The 21,411-nt window shown below is 42.3% G+C and overlaps 1 protein-coding gene across 2 annotated transcripts in view; it reads left to right on the forward strand.

Annotated features, from left to right (window-relative positions):
• The window catches only part of LOC144494920 (protein prune homolog 2-like), a 421,892-nt gene that overhangs the window by 90,121 nt on the left and 310,360 nt on the right, over positions 1–21,411 (forward strand). For both annotated transcript variants that reach the window (XM_078214519.1, XM_078214521.1), the window contains exons 4-5: positions 3,062–3,246; positions 12,501–12,659. In XM_078214519.1, coding sequence (XP_078070645.1) covers positions 3,062–3,246; positions 12,501–12,659 — 344 coding nt within the window. The remainder of the gene's footprint in view (positions 1–3,061; positions 3,247–12,500; positions 12,660–21,411) is intronic.

A 21,411-nucleotide genomic window follows, 5' to 3' on the forward strand; every position in this document is an offset into this window, starting at 1 on the left:
CTTGTAAATCAAGCCAACAGTGTTCAAATGGAAAGCATTTTGTATAGTAGGTGATCTTGAGCCCACTCCCACCGTCTGTAGGAATGCCGGCAGGGGCTCAAGTTCTGGATGTTGCGCATCTCCCCTCCCATTGCCAGCGACGTTATCAGGTTCACGCCCATAATACGCATGAACTTGATTTACATGGATTTAAATAGATTTAAATATAATTAACCACTCCGCTCACCAGATGTTGAGCCTCCCTCACTCCCTGGATATTCAAATCGTGCTGGCATGACTTTATATTGGCCTGTTTTACAAATGATTGACCTAGATCTAAATCTGTCGTGTGGGTCTTCCCGGGGTTGTAAAGGTGAGTATAGCCACTGGAGAAGGGGGACATGGAGAGGCAGTGGCCAGGCAATTACCCCTGGCACTGTCCCTTGGCCAAGGTGGAGGGAAACACACAGTTTTTCTCACTGGAAAAAACACTCTGCCATTTTTTGCTACGATTTCACCCGTAACTTTTAAGTAGGAAAATGTTGATCCATTCGTAATACACAAGACTGATTTAATTCCCATTACTGATCTAATTTATTTTCTGTGAGTTAAAAACAGCTAATTTAAACCAATAATATATGTAGCAGGCAATCATTTTATTTATAAATAAAATAATGCAGAAATAACTTGAATGGAATATTTTAGAATTTGGATTTAATGGTTTAACTAACATATTGATTACAGGTAAAGGGCAGGTTCAGTTTGACAGTGTTTTTGGACCCAGAATCAGGCTACTCAGCAACACAGAATTGAGGCTGGCTATAGAATTGTTGTAGCATTTGTGATTTATGTTTCCACCTGGTGAGTCTAAATTTATGACCAGAGTTTTGCTGAGTTTGCCCCTATATTCCTAATTTAAAAAAAAATAAAATTCTTATGGAAATGAAATTAAACAATAAGTATGTATGAAACAATGTTGACAATATAAAATTAGATATTGCTGTTAGAAGAGACATGCTCTCTAAGTTTTGCGTCTTGCAGTCATCAGGATAGCATGCAAGAAATTACCAAACTGTAACAACAATTTATACTGCATGAGAAGAAAGTGCTGGTTGGTTGGCAAATGGACCCTGATTGGTGTAGGCATTGCCATGGAGAATGCAGCACGGCCATGGAGCAATTAGCAGCCTAGCTTTGTTCAAATTCAGTGCAGGTTGATTCTGATTGATTGGTCTAGGCATTGCCCTGAGGAATGCACCAGGGAATGACTGTTCCCTAAGTTTTTGTTTAGATGTTTTTTCAAACATATTTCACATACATTCACATACATGGCCCTGTTCTTTGCAGACAGACGGAGCATGTGCGCACTTACCAGCTTTTTCATCTGAACAAAAGCTTAGGGAAGTCATTTTCCTGGGGCATTCCCGAGGGCAATGCTTTGACTAATTAGAGTCGACCTACCCAGTTTGAATCGGAACAAAGTAAAAGGAAAATACTGCGGATGCTGGAATATGAAACAAAAACAGAAAAAGGCCAGAAAAGCTCAGCAGGTCTGATTCTTCTTCAGACTCACGTGGACTTGAAATGTCTTCACAGATGTTGCCAGAACTGCTGAGATTTTTTTGACATTCTTGTGTTTTTGTTTGCTTAAAGGTGGGCACTTAACTGCTCCAGGTTGGGTTCTTCATGACATTGGGGGCAATTTTACCATTCTTTTTCTAAGTGCTGAGCGGACTTGAAACTGGGAGAATTTCAGATCCGTCTTTTGGGTGTGTTTTCAGGCCCCATCCCCATGTGCCTTCAAAAAATATCAGTAAGCCTGTTGCTCGCTGCAGAAGCCTGTGGGCGGGAGGTAGTACGCATGTGCAGGCCTCCCCATTCCCCTCTCTTCCCTCCCCATTCCCTGTCCCTTTTCCCTCCCCATTCCCTCCCTCTTACCTCCCCATTCACCCTTCCCTTTCCTATCCCCCCCTCTTCCCTCCCCATTCCCCCCTCTTCCCTGCCCTTTTCCCCTCCCTCTTCTCTTCCCATTCTCCCTCCTTCTTTCCTGCTGGTGCAGGCTGCCTGAAACAGCTACCCCTCCTGTAATCGCGGGGGCTTGCGGCCCGAGAAATAGCCCCCGTTGACTTCCCATCATCCAGACCAATCGTGGAGCCCCCATCCGCCCACCGATCGCGGACCCGCTGCCCTCCCCCCACAAATCCCTGCAGAGTGGCAGCGGGCCCCCTCTCTCTCTCTCCCCTTCCTACCAATAGCTGCAGAGTGGCAGTGGGCTCCCTCTCCCTCCCTCCCTCCCCCCCTCCACCTCCCCACAATCCCTGCAGAGTGGCAATGGGCATCATCCCCACTGGCCCGGCCTCCTGGCACTGCCTCGTGGGCATTGCCGAGATGCCAGACTGGCGTTGCCCAGCTGCTAGACTGGCATTGCTCAGGTGCCAGGGTGGCACTGACAGTCTGGCACTCCCAAGGGGCACTCCCCTTGCCCACAGCCTCCCTCGGCAGCCTCAATGGCCTCCGGTTCCACCGATGAGGCCAAGTCGACTTTTCCCCATTCATGGGGAGCATGTCTATTCCTCGCTGGCGCAAACCTTTCCCGGCGAGGTCATAAAGGGGGATGAGCCCGGATGATTGAGCGCTGGGCTCGCTAAGCAGATGTAGAACAGTGTTATAATACAGTTCCATATATTAACCTACCTCCCGCCCATTTCGAGGCTGACTGCGCCGGAAATCCAGCGCTCGTAAAATGGCGCCAGTCGCAAAAACTGGCGACAATCACGCTAAGTACTTTATGCTTGATTTTACTACCACGTTGCGCCTGAAAACAGGTGCAATCAGGTGCAAACAGATGGTAAAATCGCCCCCATAGTGTCCACCAACTTGAGTCCACTTGCAAAGCAATCAGCACTCTCTTTACATGAATTATAAATTGCTGTCCCCCCATTACAGTTTGGCAAATTCCTGTGTGTTATCCTGATGAGTGCAAGACGAAAAGCTCAGATAGCATGTCTCTTTTTTCAGCAGTACTCATATTCTATACTACCAAATTACTATTACTAAAAAGTACATTATTATTTTGTTTTAGTGATGACAAAGTACTCGAGACTGCTGTGGTCAAAATAATTGACCACCATGAACAAGAGCGACTACATTCTACTCAGTGTGAAATTGTAGTGGAGCCAGTTGGATCTTGTGCCACCCTAATAGTTTCAGAAATTCTTCAAGAAGCTCCAGAATTGCTCAACCAACAATTAACTCATCTTTTCAGAGGTAAGAATATCAATTTCCTGTTAGAATAAATGTACTTTGTATATGCATTTCCGATATTGATCACATGCATACACAAAGAGTGCTTGTGGAAGACAATGATTCACCAGGACTAAAATTAATCAATGATATAAGTATCATCATAAAAATGGTTATATGCTAAATTATATTTTTGATGTGTAGTTCGGTATTCATTCTTATGATCGCTGTGGGGATCATAAGCCCTGTAACCAAATTATTAAACTACCCCCAAATGAAGAAGTTATTATCAAGATCCACTTTTTATAGTTTTAACATGAATCAGAACCAACACAAGTTAAACAAGAATTAACAGCCAAAAAACCCGTCAAATAAAAAAATAAATTTCACTTTAAATAGTCGATACAACAAAGGTACCTCTTAACAACCACAAGCACTCACAGACATGTGACCACTATGTCCAGTTCCAAAATTCTCTAAATCAGTCCTTGTCACATAGGATCTTTCATTTTCCTATATAATTGATTTGGACCTTGAGTTGCAATCACTAGTAGCCCTATTCCATCTGAGGTCTCTGGGGGCAATTGTTGCCTGAATGATACACGTTTGCAGAACCTCCTTAGCTGGGTTCATGACATTCTTTTGATTTGATTTGAATTGATTTGTTATTGTCACATGTATTAGCACACAGTGAAAAGTATTGTTTCTTGCGTGCTATACAGTCAAAGCATACCATTCATAGAGAAGGAAATGAGAGTGCAGAATGTAGTGTTAAGGTTATAGCTAGGGTGTAGAGAAAGATCAACTTAATGGAAGATAGGTCCATTCAAAAGTCTGATGGCAGCAGGTAAGAAGCTGTTCTTGTGTCGGTTGGTACGTGACCTCAGACTTTTGTATCTTTTTTCCGACGGAAGAAGGTGGAAGAGAGAATGTCCAGGGTGCGTGCGGTCTTTAATTATGCTGGCTGCTTTGCCAAGGCAGTGGGAAGTGTAGACAGAGTCAATGGATGGGAGGCTGGTTTGCATGATAGGTTGGGCTACATTCACAACCTTTTGTAGTTTCTTGCAGTCTTGGGCAGAGCAGGAGCCATACCAGCTGTGATCCAACCAGAAAGAATGCTTTCTATGGTGCATCTTAAAAGTTGGTGACAGTCATGGCTGACATTCCAAATTTCCTTAGTCTTCTGAGATAATAGAGGTGTTGGTGGGCTTTCTTAACTATAGTATCGGCATGGAGGGACCAGGACTGGTTGTTGGTGATCTGGGCACCTAAAACTTGAAGCTCTTGATCCTTTTCACTTCATCCCCGTTGATGTAGACAGGGGCATGTCCTCCACCATGCTTCCTGAAGTCGATGACAATCTCCTTTGGTTTGTTGACATTGAGGGACAGATTATTGTCGCCGCACCAGTTCACCAGATTCTCTGTCGCATTCCTGTACTCTGACTCCTGATGGTACAGATTCCTTAGAGAGCCCTGTAATAAACCCCATTAAGTGGCCTGGTCGGCTCTGGCAAAACAGAAGCAGCAGAGGTAAAACCAATTCATAATCAATCCCTGCTCCAACACGATCTTTGCTTTTTACCCTGGTGAAGTGCATTACACACACACAGCTCGTTGTTGTGCATTCTTTGTTCTCCCCTCTGCTGCAGCTCCCTGTGTCTGTTCACGTGACTTTTGCATGTTAATTAACTTCCTGTTGGTACTCTTCCCAGGTCAGGAGTCACCAGGTTACCTATGGACAAGCATGTCTTATTATTCAAAGAAATTACAGTTCACCCATTTACAAATGATGCAAACTCAATAAGTCAATTTCAGACATCCTCAAAGCTAATTGCGAATTCCACAGACACTTTAAATGTTAAACATTTACTATGTTGCTTCCATGTCAAAGGTCATCACACCATAAAAATAAACATTACTGTCTGATATCTTCAAACCATTTGTCTATTTGATGTATGATTTGTGTCTAATCTACTTAAAACAGTAATTTTGTATTGTGCAGCGTGGATTGAATCGATAGCTCTATTGGGTTGCTTGAGAAACTTTCCCATTCCCATACCTGACTTGATATTGTCAATGCCTCAATCAAATATTTAGAAATTACAGAAGGTATATATAGAAACAAAGGAGGTTTGTTGAGAGTCCAGAAGAGTGTAAATATATATTATGCTGCTGTTTCTTGATGATGGAAAATTAGCAGTTGAATAACAAACAATGCATGAATAGGAAAAAAATACAATATTTAAAATAAGGATGCTATAATTTATTGTAATATTCTTACAACACAGCAGTACTGATACAATGATGTATACATGTTACATCACTGTACCTAAAATGGCTCATTGCTAATTTGGTCAGGGGCTGTTTTAGGTGGCCTGGTCCTCTGGGCATTTCCAAGTCTTGAGCATTTGTTGTACATTTCACCAAAATAACTTGCATGAATAAGAGCTGTGGCTAGGTACCTTTGATGGACCACAGGTTTTCTCTTGCCTGAAATAATTGCTATCCAGCTAGTCTAATATAGTGACTGCAAACTTAACCACTAGTCCACAGTTAGCCTGAGATCGCCTATTCACAACTTATCTGAGTTGTTTCCACAAGTGGCTTTTGCTAGTTATGACCCAAAAACCTAGGTAAATATATTTCATTGAAAGGAAACAGTTAGGAACCAATCTTAAATAAATTGTGATAGATGTGTGATATCTTGAAGTCATAAATCTGATCATTTGTTTTTATGCCTTTAAATTCCAGACATTATTCTCCCTCTTTGATGCAATGCGTGGTTGGGGGGTGGGGGAGGGGGGGGGGGGGGGGGGGGCTGATTTTCAAGGCCCGTTCACAACAGGCACTAATTCCATTATGGCCACAAACTTTAAAGTGAGGGCCATAATGGGATTTGCAGAATGAGATTGTCCCTGCCCGTGACATAATTCGGCAATGTAATCCAGAGAGGGCATGAATTTGTAGGTTCTAATGCCCCAATGCCCACGATGATGGGGGTTCGGGTCAACCTGATACCTGTGTTGGGAATGGGAAGGGAGGGAGGTGACCCACGCATTAAGTGTTGGGGAGAGGCTGCCCCTCTGTGATCGGTGGTTTGGGATGTTCTCCTTGTTTGCTGGGGGGGTCACAATGTTTGTGGAGGGTGGGGGGGAGGAGTCTTCAATTTTAGTTTAAGATTGAGGCATCCTTTAAAAGAGGTTTCCCGATCACTGTGGAGTCACCTTGCTGGTATCTTTAGGCTCCACCCCTCATGAACAGTGGCACAAAACACACACCCTGATTTTCTTTTTGACAAAGTGTCAGAAGATCTGGAGAAAAATCCTGGTTCTTTCTCTGGGGAGAATCACTGGTTTTCAGTCAGAACCTGACCCTTCGCCATTTGTTTTTAAAATTCCACCCCTTTTCTTTTACTGTAGCAGTAACTATCCAAATTTTGATTGAGACAATGTCCTCCAATATCAACACTCGATAGTTCTTACACATCCATGTGATGTTTCTCCATCTCTCCCTCACTGTTTAGAGACCAGGAGAATACCTCAAATAGTGTGATCTTAGCTTTCTTGCTTCTGAACCCCAACCAAATGGACTCTGCTCTTGTCCCCTCAAGAGCCCCCATTGTTCTAATACTGCAACATCTTTGTTAATCAGGACTCCCACCACAATAGTTTTTCCTTCTCTAACTTTTATGAGTGCCTTATATCCTTGTATATTAAGCACACAGTCCCCATCATTTTAAGTTTTATGTTTCTGTTTTTACCACTACATCATATTCCCAGAATGTTATTTGTGCTTGTAACTCACCAATATTACTCACCACATTTTTATGTTTATATATTGTAGTCCTTCTTAGTCTCCTATTTAACATGGTATTACTTATTTTTATAGTACAGCCAAACACACTCACTTTATGACCTTATTCCTTTTTTCTATTTATAAATGCTGGTGGCAAATCCCCCCGAACAATTTAGTTTAAACCCTCCCCAAATACACTTACGAATCTCTCCATGAGGCTGTTCGTTCCGGTTCTGTTGAGGTGCAACCTTCCCTTTTGAATAAGTGCCTTCAGTCCCAGGATTAGTTTCAATGCTCCAAGAATCTGAAGTCCTCCCTCCTACACCATACTTTAAGCCATGTGTTGATCACCCCTATCTTCCTATTTCTACTCTCACGAGTGTGTGGCACTAGCAATCCAGAGATTACTTCTTGATGGTGTGTCATTACTTTGTGATGGATCTTTCTCATTATTGATGAAGTCGGGGACTGCCTTCTAACTCCCCAAATCCTGTGAGCTGTCGACAATCACCATCTACCATCTTGAACTTGAAATTTTCATCCATGTTTTCAAATCCCTCCATGGTTTTTCTCTTTCCTATCTCTGTCATCTCCTTCAGCCCCAAAACCTTCTGAGAAATTTGTGTTCCTCTAATTCTGACCTCTTGTGCATTCCCAATCATAATTGGTCCACCATCTGTGACCATGCCTTCAGTTACCTAGGCTCCAAGCTTCTTAAGTTCCCTTCCTACACCTCTCTGCCACACTACCTTGCTATCTCCCTTTAAGGCGACTCTTAAAGCCTACCTCTTCCACCAAACTTTGGTCATCTGACTTAATATCTCTTTATGTGGTTCAGTGCCATGCTTGTTCTTATAATGCTGCTGTGAAGTGCCTTGGAACATTCCATTGCTTTAAAGGCACTCCATCAGTATATTATTGTTGTTGTACAAGGCAAGAATCAGGAGTGTAACAGAATACTCTTTACTTTGGCCTGATTAGTGCAGCACCAACAACATGCAAGACATGATCTAAGACCAAGGAGCCAATTGATTAGTACCCCATCCACCACCACAAACATACACTCCCTCCACCATTAACATACTGTGGCAGCATTGTGTATCATCTACAAGATACACTCGCCAAGGATCGTTCAATAGCCCCTTCCAACTCTCAACCTCTACCACCTAGTAGGACAAGGGCAGCAGCCCCATGGGAATACCATAAACTGCAAGTTCCCCTCGAAAGCCACACAACTATATCACCATATTCCTTCACTGCCGCTGGGTCAAAATTCGGGAACTCTCTTCCTAACAGCACTCTGAGAATACTCACACCACTTGGGACAGCAATGGTTTGAGCAGGTGGTTCACTACCACCTGCTCAAGGGCAATTAGGTATGACAATCAAATTTGGCCTTGCCAGCTCACTCACATCCCAAGAAAACACAAGAAATAAATACTGGAATTGGACTGGCTGGAGATGGGTTTGGGCCAGACATTTGACTTTTAAGACATTCCCCACCCCCCAACCTCACCTTGCCCAAACCTGCCTATTTTGTTGATTAAAATTCCAAGGTCTCTACAAGTAAACAGCTTTTGATTTATATGAGTTGTGAAGTCTCTTTTGTAAGTGTATCAAGACACATGTCAAAGGAAACTGTTCATTAAATTATCCTAAAATTGCATCTCACTGATTTCAGCAAGTTAACTGGTTCCGTTAGAAATACATCATGACCTTATTATGAATTGGTGAGTACCATAGCCACTTTCAATACTAGCAGCCCTCCCGTACAATGATAATGAGATTAGCCCGAAAAAAAGATGAAGGTTAAGAAAGTGATCATTCCACAGTCCCACTTATGATCAAGCTTGATTGGAAAATCTAGACCATGGTGCTTTATTCAGTGCTTCTGAAAGACTTTGAGAGGGTAAATACAAAAAGAGTGCTTCCACTGGTTGGTGAATTGATTCAAGGTTATCACGTCAAGAATAATGAAGAAAGTTAAAATAATTTTTTTTCCCCATTTGGGAGATTACTAAAACATGCATTATTACAACAAGTGGCTATTCTAATAGAGTCAATAATAAAATTTAAAAGAGAATTGGCTAAGTAAAGAGGCAAGGGATGAGATTGCAGAGTCTTTGGCTTTGATCTTTGGGTCCTCGCTGTCCACAGGGATGGTGCCAGAGGACTGGAGAATGGCGAATGTTGTTCCTCTGTTTAAGAAAGGGAATAGAAATGACCCTGGTAATTATAGACCGGTTAGTCTTACTTCGGTGGTTGGTAAATTGATGGAAAAGGTCCTTAGGGATGGGATTTACGACCATTTAGAAAGATGCGGATTAATCCGGGATAGTCAGCACGGATTCGTGAAGGGCAAGTTGTGCCTCACAAATTTGATTGAATTTTTTGAGGAGGTAACTAGGTGTGTTGATGAAGGTAGGGCAGTTGATGTCATATACATGGATTTTAGTAAGGCGTTTGATAAGGTCCCCCATGGTCGGCTTATGATGAAAGTGAGGAGGTATGGGATAGAGGGAAAGTTGGCCGATTGGATAGGTAACTGGCTATCTGATCGAAGACAGAGGGTTGTGGTGGATGGAAAATTTTCGGATTGGAGGCAGGTTGCTAGCGGAGTGCCACAGGGATCAGTGCTTGGTCCTCTGCTCTTTGTGATTTTTATTAATGACTTAGAGGAGGGGGCTGAAGGGTGGATCAGTAAATTTGCTGATGACACCAAGATTGGTGGAGTAGCGGATGAGGTGGAGGGCTGTTGTAGGCTGCAAAGAGACATAGATAGGATGCAAAGCTGGGCTGAAAAATGGCAGATGGAGTTTAACCCTGATAAAAGTGAGGTGATTCATTTTGGTAGGACAAATTTAAATGTGGATTACAGGGTCAAAGGTAGGGTTCTGAAGACTGTGGAGGAACAGAGAGATCTTGGGGTCCATATCCACAGATCTCTGAACGTTGCCAGTCAAGTGGATAGAGCTGTGAAGGAGGCCTATAGTGTGTTAGCTTTTATTAACAGGGGGTTGGAGTTTAAGAGCCGTGGGGTTATGCTGCAACTGTACAGGACCTTGGTGAGACCACATTTGGAATATTGTGTGCAGTTCTGGTCACCTCACTATAAGAAGGATGTGGAAGCGCTGGAAAGAGTGCAGAGGAGATTTACCAGGATGCTGCCTGGTTTGGAGGGTAGGTCTTATGAGGAAAGGTTAAGGGAGCTAGGGCTGTTCTCTCTGGAGCGGAGGAGGCTGAGGGGAGACTTAATAGAGGTTTATAAAATGATGAAGGGGATAGATAGAATGAACGTTCAAAGACTATTTCCTCAGGTGGATGGAACTATTACAAGGGGGCATAACTATAGGGTTCGTGGTGGGAGATATAGGAAGGATATCAGAGGTAGGTTCTTTATGCAGAGAGTGGTTGGGGTGTGGAATGGACTGCCTGCAGTGATAGTGGAGTCAGACACTTTAGGAACATTTAAGCGGTTATTGGATAGGCACATGGAGCACACCAGGATGATAGGGAGTGGGATAGCTTGATCTTGGTTTCAGATAAAGCTCGGCACAACATCGTGGGCTGAAGGGCCTGTTCTGTGCTGTACTGTTCTATGTTCTATGTTCTATTTTAAAGGAGAAATATGAATAGACACTGAGAAAAAGCAAGGAAATGGGATTAGAGTAGATAGTTCAAGTTGAAGACCTAACACTGGCATAAGCCTAATGATCCCAAATGCCTTCTATGCTGTAATTTCTATAATTACACATATCTATTACAGTGGGGGATGGGGCAGTGAGAGTAATGGTGATTTAACACAATTAGTGGAGATTTTCTCTAGTTGGCTTCTCACTTGTGCCATTTGTAATGCACTGAGCTTCATGAATATAATCTGTGTGCTTCTAAATGTACAAACAAAATTAGAAGAGAAAAAATAACTAAGGCATAATAGATGCAAATTAAACCTCTAAGTGACATAATAGAAAATGAAAGTTGTGCTCTGGAGCAAATTGTTGGGAATGAGTGGTACTGAATTTGAGAGTTTAAATGCAGCGGTGAAACATGTGTTTAAATATGTCGATTCAGAATATGTCCATTCAACCAGGGACCGGTACTGCAGTCTGCTTTGTGTGTATCTGTGAATAATTGTTACTGATGTTATAATTCAGGCCAGAAACTCCAAAGTATTTTATGAAATGCGCCTGGATCACAAGTTTTGCACTTTGAATTTGGCTAGGGTAAGCCTGATATGTTTCACTTCAGGTATGATTCGAACGACCCACTAGAGAGCTTTTATCAAACCAGATTTATTTAAGAATACAGTTAACATGTACAGAAAGAAAATTAGCAATAACTTTTACCAATTACAAACAAGAAAAAAAAGCAATCACAATAATGTATAAACCTTATCAGCTAAACACCATCCCAACGAAACAAATCCCATAAACAAAAAATCTTTGTCACAGGTTTAAAACAGCAAAGACCAATGCTCACATGATACTGAAATTTAAAGTTGAAGTTTTATTTATTAGTCACAAGTAAGGCTTACATTAACACTGCAATGAAGCTGCAGTGAAATTCCCCTAGTTGCCACAGTCCGGCGCCTGTTCGGGTCAATGCACCTAACCAGCACATCTTTCAGAATGTGGAAGGAAACCGGAGCACCCGGAGGAAACCCACACAGACACGGGGAGAACGTGCAAAGTCTACACAGACAGTGACCCAAGCCGGTAATCGAATCCAGGTCCCTGGCCACTTTGAAGCAACAGTGCTAACCACTGTGCTATTTAGTCCTTTGGTTGAATGCTGCAGTTCTCTTAAAGCATACGCAGACAAGCTTAGGGTCAGAGCTGCTTCCCAAAACACCAGGGAAACTCTAATCAAGCCAACCACCAACAACAGATTTTCAACTCCAGGAAGGCAGGAACCTTACTTCCAGCTAACAGCAGACTCTATAATACCAGGGAGAGAGAGAGAGAAATACTGCTTTTGACCTGATGTCCAACCTCTTCTAAACTAAAATTGAAAATGAACTTCGATTTTTTTTCCAGGGGTGGAACTGCCTGACTCTGATTTGTCAATCAATCTTCCCTCTCACAATGCTAGGTCATAAAAGATCCCAGAGTACAAATAAACAAAACCCCATTTAAGTCATTGAAGTAACAATAAAAGGACTCCTCTAGACAGCCCGGCAACAATGAAAAAGACTGAGGCTGAGAGCTGCAGAAAACAGAATTTTTAAAAAAAATCATAAAGGTGCACTGACGTCACACTGGTATCTATAAATAATTAGTATAGCAGTTATGGAAGTGACTATTTGGAACCATACTAATCTTTGCATATAAACATTTTCATTCCTAGGTTTACACTTGTTAATATTCAGTTTCTGCCTCATTGAGCGAGCAGTGAGATTTTTTGAAATTGATATTGGCGTATTAATTTCAAAAGGATGTGATTAATACTTGTTTTGTACCAATGTGCTTATTTGTTTGTTAGGTGCAATAATCTTAGACTGTTTGAACTTGACTTCTGGAGCTGTAAGAGGGACAATGAAAGATGAAGACATTTTAACTGCTCTGGAACAGAGGTTTCCTGACCTTCCTACACAACAAGAAGTTTTTGATGCCTTGCAACAAGCAAAATTTGATGTCTCTGGTACTTATTCTATTTTTCTCTATTGGATTTGATTTCAAATTTGGCGGAAGAGCAATGGGCTCCACAGATGATCGAAACTGCTTTGAATATTAGTAGCTTTATTTTGAGGCATAAACTTGGTTTTGAGTGTGCTGTTAAATATAATGATTTATCAAACTTTTTCCATCAGGTGATCGACAGATAGAGTGAGGCAGTTCGCTGCCCGATTATGATATTACTAAATCCTGTCCAGTTTGAGGGCTAGGCCTCATTAATATGCTGAAAGCAAATCAAATGAACACCTTCTGCAATGTGTTGACTTCAGGCTATTGGATGGCCCAAAATCCAACCTGGGCAAAAGTGGAGGGAAAATGGAAAAGAATGAATTGGAGAAGGATGAGAGAGGGTGGAAACTAGAATGGAGGGTGATGGGAAAATGATCTGGCTTTTTCTTTCCCTTTAAATTAAATCTCCATTAATTGTTAAATATGAAATTAATCAAAATGTACCATTACAATGCTAAAATGAAAAATGTATCCAGGCAAGCATGAAATATATTAAGGCACTAAACCTTGGTGTACGGGGCACAATTTCAAGATTTGCAGATAATAGGAAACTTTGAAGCATTGTGAACTGTGAGGAGGATAGTGTAGAACTTCAAAATAACATAGACAAGTTGGTGGAATGGGTGCACAAGTGCCAGATGAAGTTCAGTCTGGAGAAATGTGAAATGGTTCATTTTTGTAGAAACAATATAGAGAGACAATGGACATGATCTAGACATCTCATAACGACTATTAAATCTCGTGAGGTGCCCAAAATGGGATTTGCGCTGGGGCGATTGCAGAGTGAGATTGTTCTCGCCCCTCTCTGATGACGCGATCAGGTACATGCCCAGAAAGGGCATGAGCCTGATTAGCATATTTTAACATAAATTTAAATCTCATTAAAGAGCTTAACGATGCTCCTTCTGCCCTCTCTGCATTGTCCAATCCATCTGGCATGTCATACCAGTGCAAATCACTTCTGGTTTTCAAAAACAAAAACCAGTAATTTTCGACAAAAATGAATCACTTCACATTACTCCACATTGAGCGCCCCGATATGGGTGGGGTGAGGTGGGGGGTGCCACGATCCTTGCATGGTGGCTCAGTGGGATCACCCCAATGCTTGTGAGGGTGTTCCTCCGTGGCTGTGGGGGTGGGAGGGAGTTTATTGTTATGCAGATAAGGGTGCCTTTTAAAGATGGTGCCCTGATCTCTGTGGAGCTGGCCTTGCCAGCTCTGGCAGTCCCCACCTTGATGTGGGGATGCCGGCGTTGGACTGGGGTAAACACAGTAAGAAGTTTAACAACACCAGGTTAAAGTCCAACAGGTTTATTTGGTAGCAAAAGCCACACAAGCTTTCAGGGCCCCGAAAGCTTGTGTGGCTTTTGCTACCAAATAAACCTGTTGGACTTTAACCTGGTGTTGTTAAACTTCTTACTGTGTAGTCCCCACCTTGCCAGAATGATGGCAAACCACGGCCTCAGATTTTTTGTGCCAGAAAATCTGGAGTGAGAACTCGGCTGTGCATCTGGAAAGATACATGCCGACTTTCAGTCTGAACCTGACAAACTTTGGTAAAATTCCGCTCAATGGCCTGTAACTTGCTGGCTCCCTAGCGTCAGATTTGGCTGCACCCCAAAAATATGCTGGAAATCCCTCTCAGAAGTTCCGAGCTAAGGGTTTATGTGGCAATTGTCGAAAAATGCTAACTTACCCTGGACAACCATGTGAGAACCATCGACAAAGCAATTTAAATTGCTAACTTCAGATGGTTCTGTCAGTGTTACGCTATCTGGTACTCTGAAAAGGTTGGAGGAAAATTAAAGGACTTCTAACAACAGAATAACTATTTTAAACACCTTGACAGAGCTCCGCATTGGACACCTCCCCACATTCTGAAACTTCCATCCCCTGACTAATCAACCCCCAGAGTATTCCACCTCTCCATAGGATTCCCCCTGACCCCCAACCACAATGGCCTCCCCAGCAGCCGCTCCGCCCCTCCACCAAACCCATGGACCCAACTCTAAGTCCCTCCCTGCACCCAAAGAGCCAAATTTCATCCACTTATCTGGACACTTACCTTCTTCCTGATCTGTCAGTTTCACCGTGCCCTTTAAACCTGCCTGCGTTATGTAGCCAGCGCAGTAAGAAAAAGGTTCCTGGCCTCCCTGAGTTCACTGGAGTTGCATTGTGCTGTTGTCTTTTTGCTGCAGGCTCCAAGCAATTCGTGCAACAGAAGGTTTAGACAAACTTTTCCAGAGCTGGCAAGTGTGCTTTAAACTCCCGCAATTCCAGCAGGACTACTTTACACTGCAGTGTGCAAGTTATGGCCCAATATGAAATAAAGGGCACAACCCTAAAGAGAGTGCAGGAGCAGAGGGATGGGGTGTTTATGTGAATAAGTCATTGAATGGTTGGGATAGGTTAAGGGTATGGTTCATAAAGCGCACAGTATCCTGGCCTTTATTAATAGGAACATCGAGTAGAAGAGCAGGAAAGTTATGTTGCACTTATATAAGACACTCATTTGGCCTCAGCTGGAGTATGGCATCCAGTTCTGGGCATCGCACTTTAGAAAGAAAGTAAAGTCATTGGAGAGGTACAAAAAAGATTCACAAGAATGGTTCCAAGGATGAGGAACATCTGTTATGAAGATAGGCTGGAGATGTTGGAATGTTTTCTTGGAGAAGAGAAGGCTAATTTGCTAGATCAAAATCAAAATCATGAGGATCGCAAGAGAGTAGGTAGGGATAATCTGCTCCTATTTGTGAAAGTACTGAGAACAAGAGGGCACAGATTTAAAGTAATTGGCAAAAGAAGCAAAAGTGATGGGAAGGAAAACTCTTTTATGCAACAAGTGGTTAAGGTCTGGAATACAATGCCTGAGAGTGTGGAGGAGGTAGATTCAATCAAGGCATTCAAATGGGATTTAGATCTCTGCAAAAGGAAAGAATGTGTAAGATTACAGAGAGAAAGTGATGGGCACGTGGTTAATTGGTCATTCAGAGAGATGGCCCACATAGCCTCCTCTTTCACGGCAATAATTCTATAATTTCTTATGTTTCTGATTACTTTATTAGGGAATTTGTTCTATTGTTTAACATTGGGTGATTTGCTAGGTTGCTTTACAAGGCAATGGATGTCAGGGTGGCATGGTGGCACAGTCGTTAGTACTGCTGCCTCACAGTGCCAGGTACCTAGGTTTGATTCCCAGGTCACTGTCTGTGTGGAGTTTGCACATTCTCCCCATGTCTGCGTGGGTTTCCTCCGGGTGCTCCAGTTTCCTCCCACAGTCCAAAGATGTGCAGTTTAGGTTGATTGTCCATGCTAAATTGCCCCTTAGTGTCAGGGGGACTAGCTAGGGTAAATGCAGGGGGTTATGGGGATAGGGCTTGGGTGGGATTGTGGTTGGTGCAGACTTGATGGGCCGAATGGCCTCCTTCTGCACTGTAGGATTCTATGAGCTGTATAATGTGGAATTAGGGTCTTATGTAGATCATACTAGGGAGGGAATGATGGGTTATGAGCATGTGGAAATATATGGTACAATTTATCCCAGCGCGCATTTCACGCCGATGGCCTGTTAATTGGCCAGCCAGTGTGAAATCACATTTGGAACCTGACTGTGGCCGGAAGCATGTTTTGTGCCCGCTTCCAGGACTGCTGAGTGTGTGCACCCGATGGGCCTATAGGACCAGACAAACTGAGTGTATGTGATTACTTATCACTTCATCTTAATCTTAAAACTGTCACTAAAGAGTAAAATGAAGCTAGCACATTTAGGGCCAAATGCAACACAGTTTATATGAATTAAATATTTCTGGAACGTTTCTTATTTTAGTTTAAAATTGCACTTGTTTTGTTGATTTTTTTTTCTCTTCACATTTTTCACAACTTGCCCGGTTTGATTAGTAGGGATCATTTGAATCTCATTGTTTTTGTGCCATTTTGAATCAATATAAATATTCGCGGCCAGCATATTATTATTTCCTTGATTGACTCGCCAGTGAGTTCAGCCATGACCTTATTGAATGGCAGAACAGGCTCAATGAATCATATGGCCAATGCTTGCTTAAATTTCACATCTTCTTATATTGTCAAATCTTTAAGACGAAAAAATGATATTCAGTTTTAACTGTGGACTATTAAAAGTTTTGGGGAGAATTTATTCCTGGTTGATTGCATTAATTTTGCGCTATTCTCACTGGGCTAAAATATGCTCTGTATGTTCCGCACAATGGGGAGAAGCATTAATTCTCTTAATTAGTTGTGACATGTAAATGGGAGACAGTTAAGAATGTGTAATAGATGTAGGTAAGGCAAAGCTTAATGTTAACTCAGCAAAATCGAGTGTTATAGGTTTTTCAGGGCAGGAGCTGGATACAGGCACCCAGCATATGATGGTAATGTTTGCAGAACTGAGTATAAAAATAAAAGACAGGTGATTTAGTCATATTCCTTGGAAGACGTGAGTTGATGCTTTAAGAAATTTTGTAGCTGTGCTTTTTCTAGAATAAATGTCGAGTGTAGTAGACCTTGTGGCAGTTTTAGTAGTGCTGTTAAATTCTCATTGACATTTATGGCCTCTTCTGTACTTTTACCACCCTGGCCATTAACCTGCATCCTGAGACTTCATTTCAGGACCGAAGTTGAAGCATGCAGCAGACAATGTTTACTCTAATACCTTGGAAAGCTGTGAGGCTGTCCCTGATCAGCCCAAGCATGTTAATTACTGCTTCAAGGTAACAATGGATCCCTTCGTTATTCTGAGCTTTGCCTCACCATTGTTCTGCTACTGTCTGTGGTTGCCACTTTAAATGTCATAATTTTAATAAATAACCATGATCATTCAAAAAAGCCATTCAGAAGTATGTAGTGAAGTGGACATAATGATCATAACGGGCAAATTCTGAGAAATATGCCACGAATGAGGATTGCAATGGCACTCCCAACTTCCGGCGAGTCCACTTGCACTTGAATCTGGAAGTTGCAGTGTGCCGAGGATCCCACAATGATGCTCCTGCCAGGACCTTTCATTGCAAAAACCTGTGCTAAAATGCACCAGCTACACATGTTCAACTGTCACAATTCTTCACAAAAAGGAAGTTTGCATTTTGCTATCTGTTTATAAATAGCTAATTAGGGGCAGAGTAGTGTGGCGTTTATGTTACTGTATAAGCCTGGACTAATGATCCAGAATTCGAATCTCACCATGGCAACTGGGGAATTTAAATTCAAGTAGGTAAATAAATTTGGAATAATGTTCTAGTAACAGTATGATGACCATACAACTACTGATAGGTTTTTAAAAACCTATCTGACTCGCTAAGGTCATTTGGGGAAGGAAATCTGATGACCTTAGGTGGTCTAGCCTACATGTGTCTCCAGACCCACAGCAGTATGATTGGCTCTTAACTGTCCTCTAAAATGGCCAAGCAAACCGCTCCATGGTATTCAATTAGATGACTCACCACACTTTGTCAAAAGCAGTTAGAGTTGGGCAATAAATGCTGTTCTTTCCAGTAACGCCCACAACCTGTGAATGAATAAAATAAATATATACAGGTCTAAGACATAAATGAAAAACAAATAATCACAAATGCTGGTAATCCAAAAAACTGTAAAGGAAAGTGCTGGCAACGCTCAACAGATCAGCCAATGGATGATTTAATGTCTGAGGTGTAACATTTGTCAGATGAAATCTGAATTAATGGGCCAGAATTTAGTTAAGTCCTGTACCATTGAAAGATACATCAGTGACATTGAGTTCATCTAACACTATAAAGCCTTAGGAAATTATAACATAAAAGAGTAACACCACTATTCATACTATAACATTTATACAGTTAAAGGTTATTCATGAAGGTCCACCTTCTCAACTTTGCCTCTCACCTGGAATGTGGCGATCCTCAGGTTAAAATCACCACCAGTCAGCCCTCCCTTTCAAAGGGGAAAGCAGCTTATGGTCATCTGGGACAATGGCGACTTTACCTTTTACTATAAAATCCTGGAACTATTGCATTGCTGTGCTTATACCTTCACTAACATTGTGCAATCGTGGTTATTAGAGCTTTTGTCCCAGTCAAGCTGATGGTGATTGCAAATTTCCTGGAATTACTCAATGTTTCTTGCCACAATATCTTAGACTGAAAAATAATGGCACTATTGAAGTATTTAATAAATAAATTGATTAAAGAAAACTACCACCTCTGCTCATGACTTTTTAAATTCTTAACATGATGATGGGTGGCATGGTGGTTAGCACTGCTGCCTCAGTGCCAGGGACCTGGGTTCAATTCTGGCCTTGGGTGACTGTCTGTGTGGAGTTTGCACGTTCTCCCCATGTCTGCGTGGGTTTCCTCCGGGTGCTTCAGTTTCCTCCAACAGTGTGCATGTTAGGTTGATTGGCCATGCTAAATTGCCTTTTAATGCCATTGGGTTTAGCAGTGGGGTTACAGGAATAGGACCTGGGTAGGATTGCTGTCGGTGCAGGCTCAATGGGTCGAATGGCCTTCTTCTGCACTGTAGGGATTCTATGATTCTATTCTATGACAATGCTTCTGATGCAATTTCATCTCCAGTAATGAAAGGGATGCTCCAAATTGCTAGTTGAAGGAGCTTGTAGTTGGCGCAGAGAGCCATAGACCTCTTGCTATGGAGTCAAGAGACCCTGCTTCAGCACCTGCCTTATTATGCTGCTGGGAGCTGTAAGAGTTTGAAGGGAGATATTCTTCTGAAGTGATGGGATGAAGAAATGGTTTAGGTGTGATTGAAGTTTTCCCAGGAGGTCAGCAGTGATGCCACACTTTTCTATTCAGTGGTGAGAGCGGTGACCATTCCAGGATAGGAAAGATGAGTGCAATGGTCCATTGCATCCTGGTGTAGCCATCACCTTAATTCATCACTCTGTCTTCTCAAACGTACTCTACTACATCACCCCTCACACCAGTTTACCCTGCAGGTGTAGCCATCCTCTCTGACTGTGTAATTTTTCACATCCCCATTTATTCCTCACTCACTGTCTTTCAACTCATTTTTATGCAGTGTTGGACTTGTGCCTCATACCCATTGTCAACAAACGCTCCGCATCTATCGAGTGAACATATCTCATTAGTTTCGTTGTAGGCCCTTTCTTTCCCTCCATGCGGACAAAGAGAGCAAAGAACATCAGAGAGACAGTGAAATGGAGCTGGCTGTCCAACCATCTCTCATTAACGTCCACAGAGTAAGATGCATTGAGATGCATGTGTGGCTCTTGGAAGTGAGGTCCTCCAAATTACTTGGTAACAAACTTAATTATTGGGCAGCCACATGGCATACAACACTCAGTCATGTTAATTTGCTGTTAGCAGCCACTCACATAAGATCACATGCATATTACTTCACAGTAACATCATTCTCCTTTCAATGTCAGCCATACTACGGAATTGCAGAATTGTTATGGCACAGTCAGAGGCTATTTGGCTCATCGTGTCTGCTCCAACTGTCTGAATGGGCACTATGACTTAATGCCATTCTCTTGCCTTTTTCCCATACCCCTGCACATTGTTTCTATTCTATAATGCCCTCTTGAATGCCTCGAATGAACCTGTCTCCAACACAGTTCCAGGCAGTGCATTCCAGACTTGAACCACTCACTGTGTGAATCCATCTCCCTGTTATCATTGCGGGAAAAGTATTTGCCCATGTTGTCCATGTCAGACTGCAGATCTTGACTGAACACACATATCCTGAACCTGGGTGCAGTTTCAAAATTGGAAGATTTGATCTTCTCAATCCAGCAGCTGCAAGAGAAATGCCATGATCAAAGGAGACCACATTATATTGACTCCATCACTATCACCAGGTATTTGTCAAATGAACAGAGGTGGTCTGTTTAAGCTGCTGGAGAAAATTGGCTGCCAGTTGATGCTGCTTAATGTAGTCTCCCCTTTCCATGACAACATGATAGGTAAGGACAGATACGGCAAGGCAACATTGGAAGCCTTTGAGATCTGTGGTGAGGTCAAAAAGGGTTGTGTTCTGGCAGCAATGCTCTTTGGCATATTCATCTCTTTGCTCCCTTCAGGTCATCTACAGAGGGCGTCTACCTATTTACTAGAATTGATGGAAAGCTGCTTAGCCCGGTTCACCTAAAATTCAAGACAAAGATACATCGAGTCCTCTTCAGTGCTCTACACTGAAGATGCCAGACTACGGTTCCATACTGAAGCAAATGGACAGCCTCTCTTACAGTTGTAAAGGGTTTGGTTTGACCGTAAGCATCACAAAGACATGTCATGAACCAGGATGTTGCCATATTGTCATCTATCTGTTTTGACAATGTGACACTGCAGGTTGTTGGTAACTTCACATACCTAGGCTCCACAGTCCCTCGCAATTTGTCACTTGATGCTGAAGTCAACACACATTACAGCTGGAGCTGTAATGTCCAAGCTGAATAAGAAAGTGTGGAGCAGCAACCTGACTAGATATACCAAACTAAGAGTCTATCAAACCGGCATCCTCAGCACACTCCTCTGCAGTGGTGAGACCTGCATGTCAGATTTTGGAAAAGATTTGGATCCTGATTTTGGAATTTTTTTGAAGGATCCATTAATATTGGACATAGGATCAATTGACTTTTTTGAGAATGATGTGGGTTGTTTAGTTTGGTGGTGGATTGTTTTAGAACATTGTGGATTTTAGGAAAATAAGGAACAAAGGACTCCGGAGCAGGAGTA

Source organism: Mustelus asterias, chromosome 6, assembly GCF_964213995.1.
Source record: "Mustelus asterias chromosome 6, sMusAst1.hap1.1, whole genome shotgun sequence".
In the NCBI taxonomy this organism is placed as follows: Eukaryota; Metazoa; Chordata; class Chondrichthyes; order Carcharhiniformes; family Triakidae; genus Mustelus; species Mustelus asterias.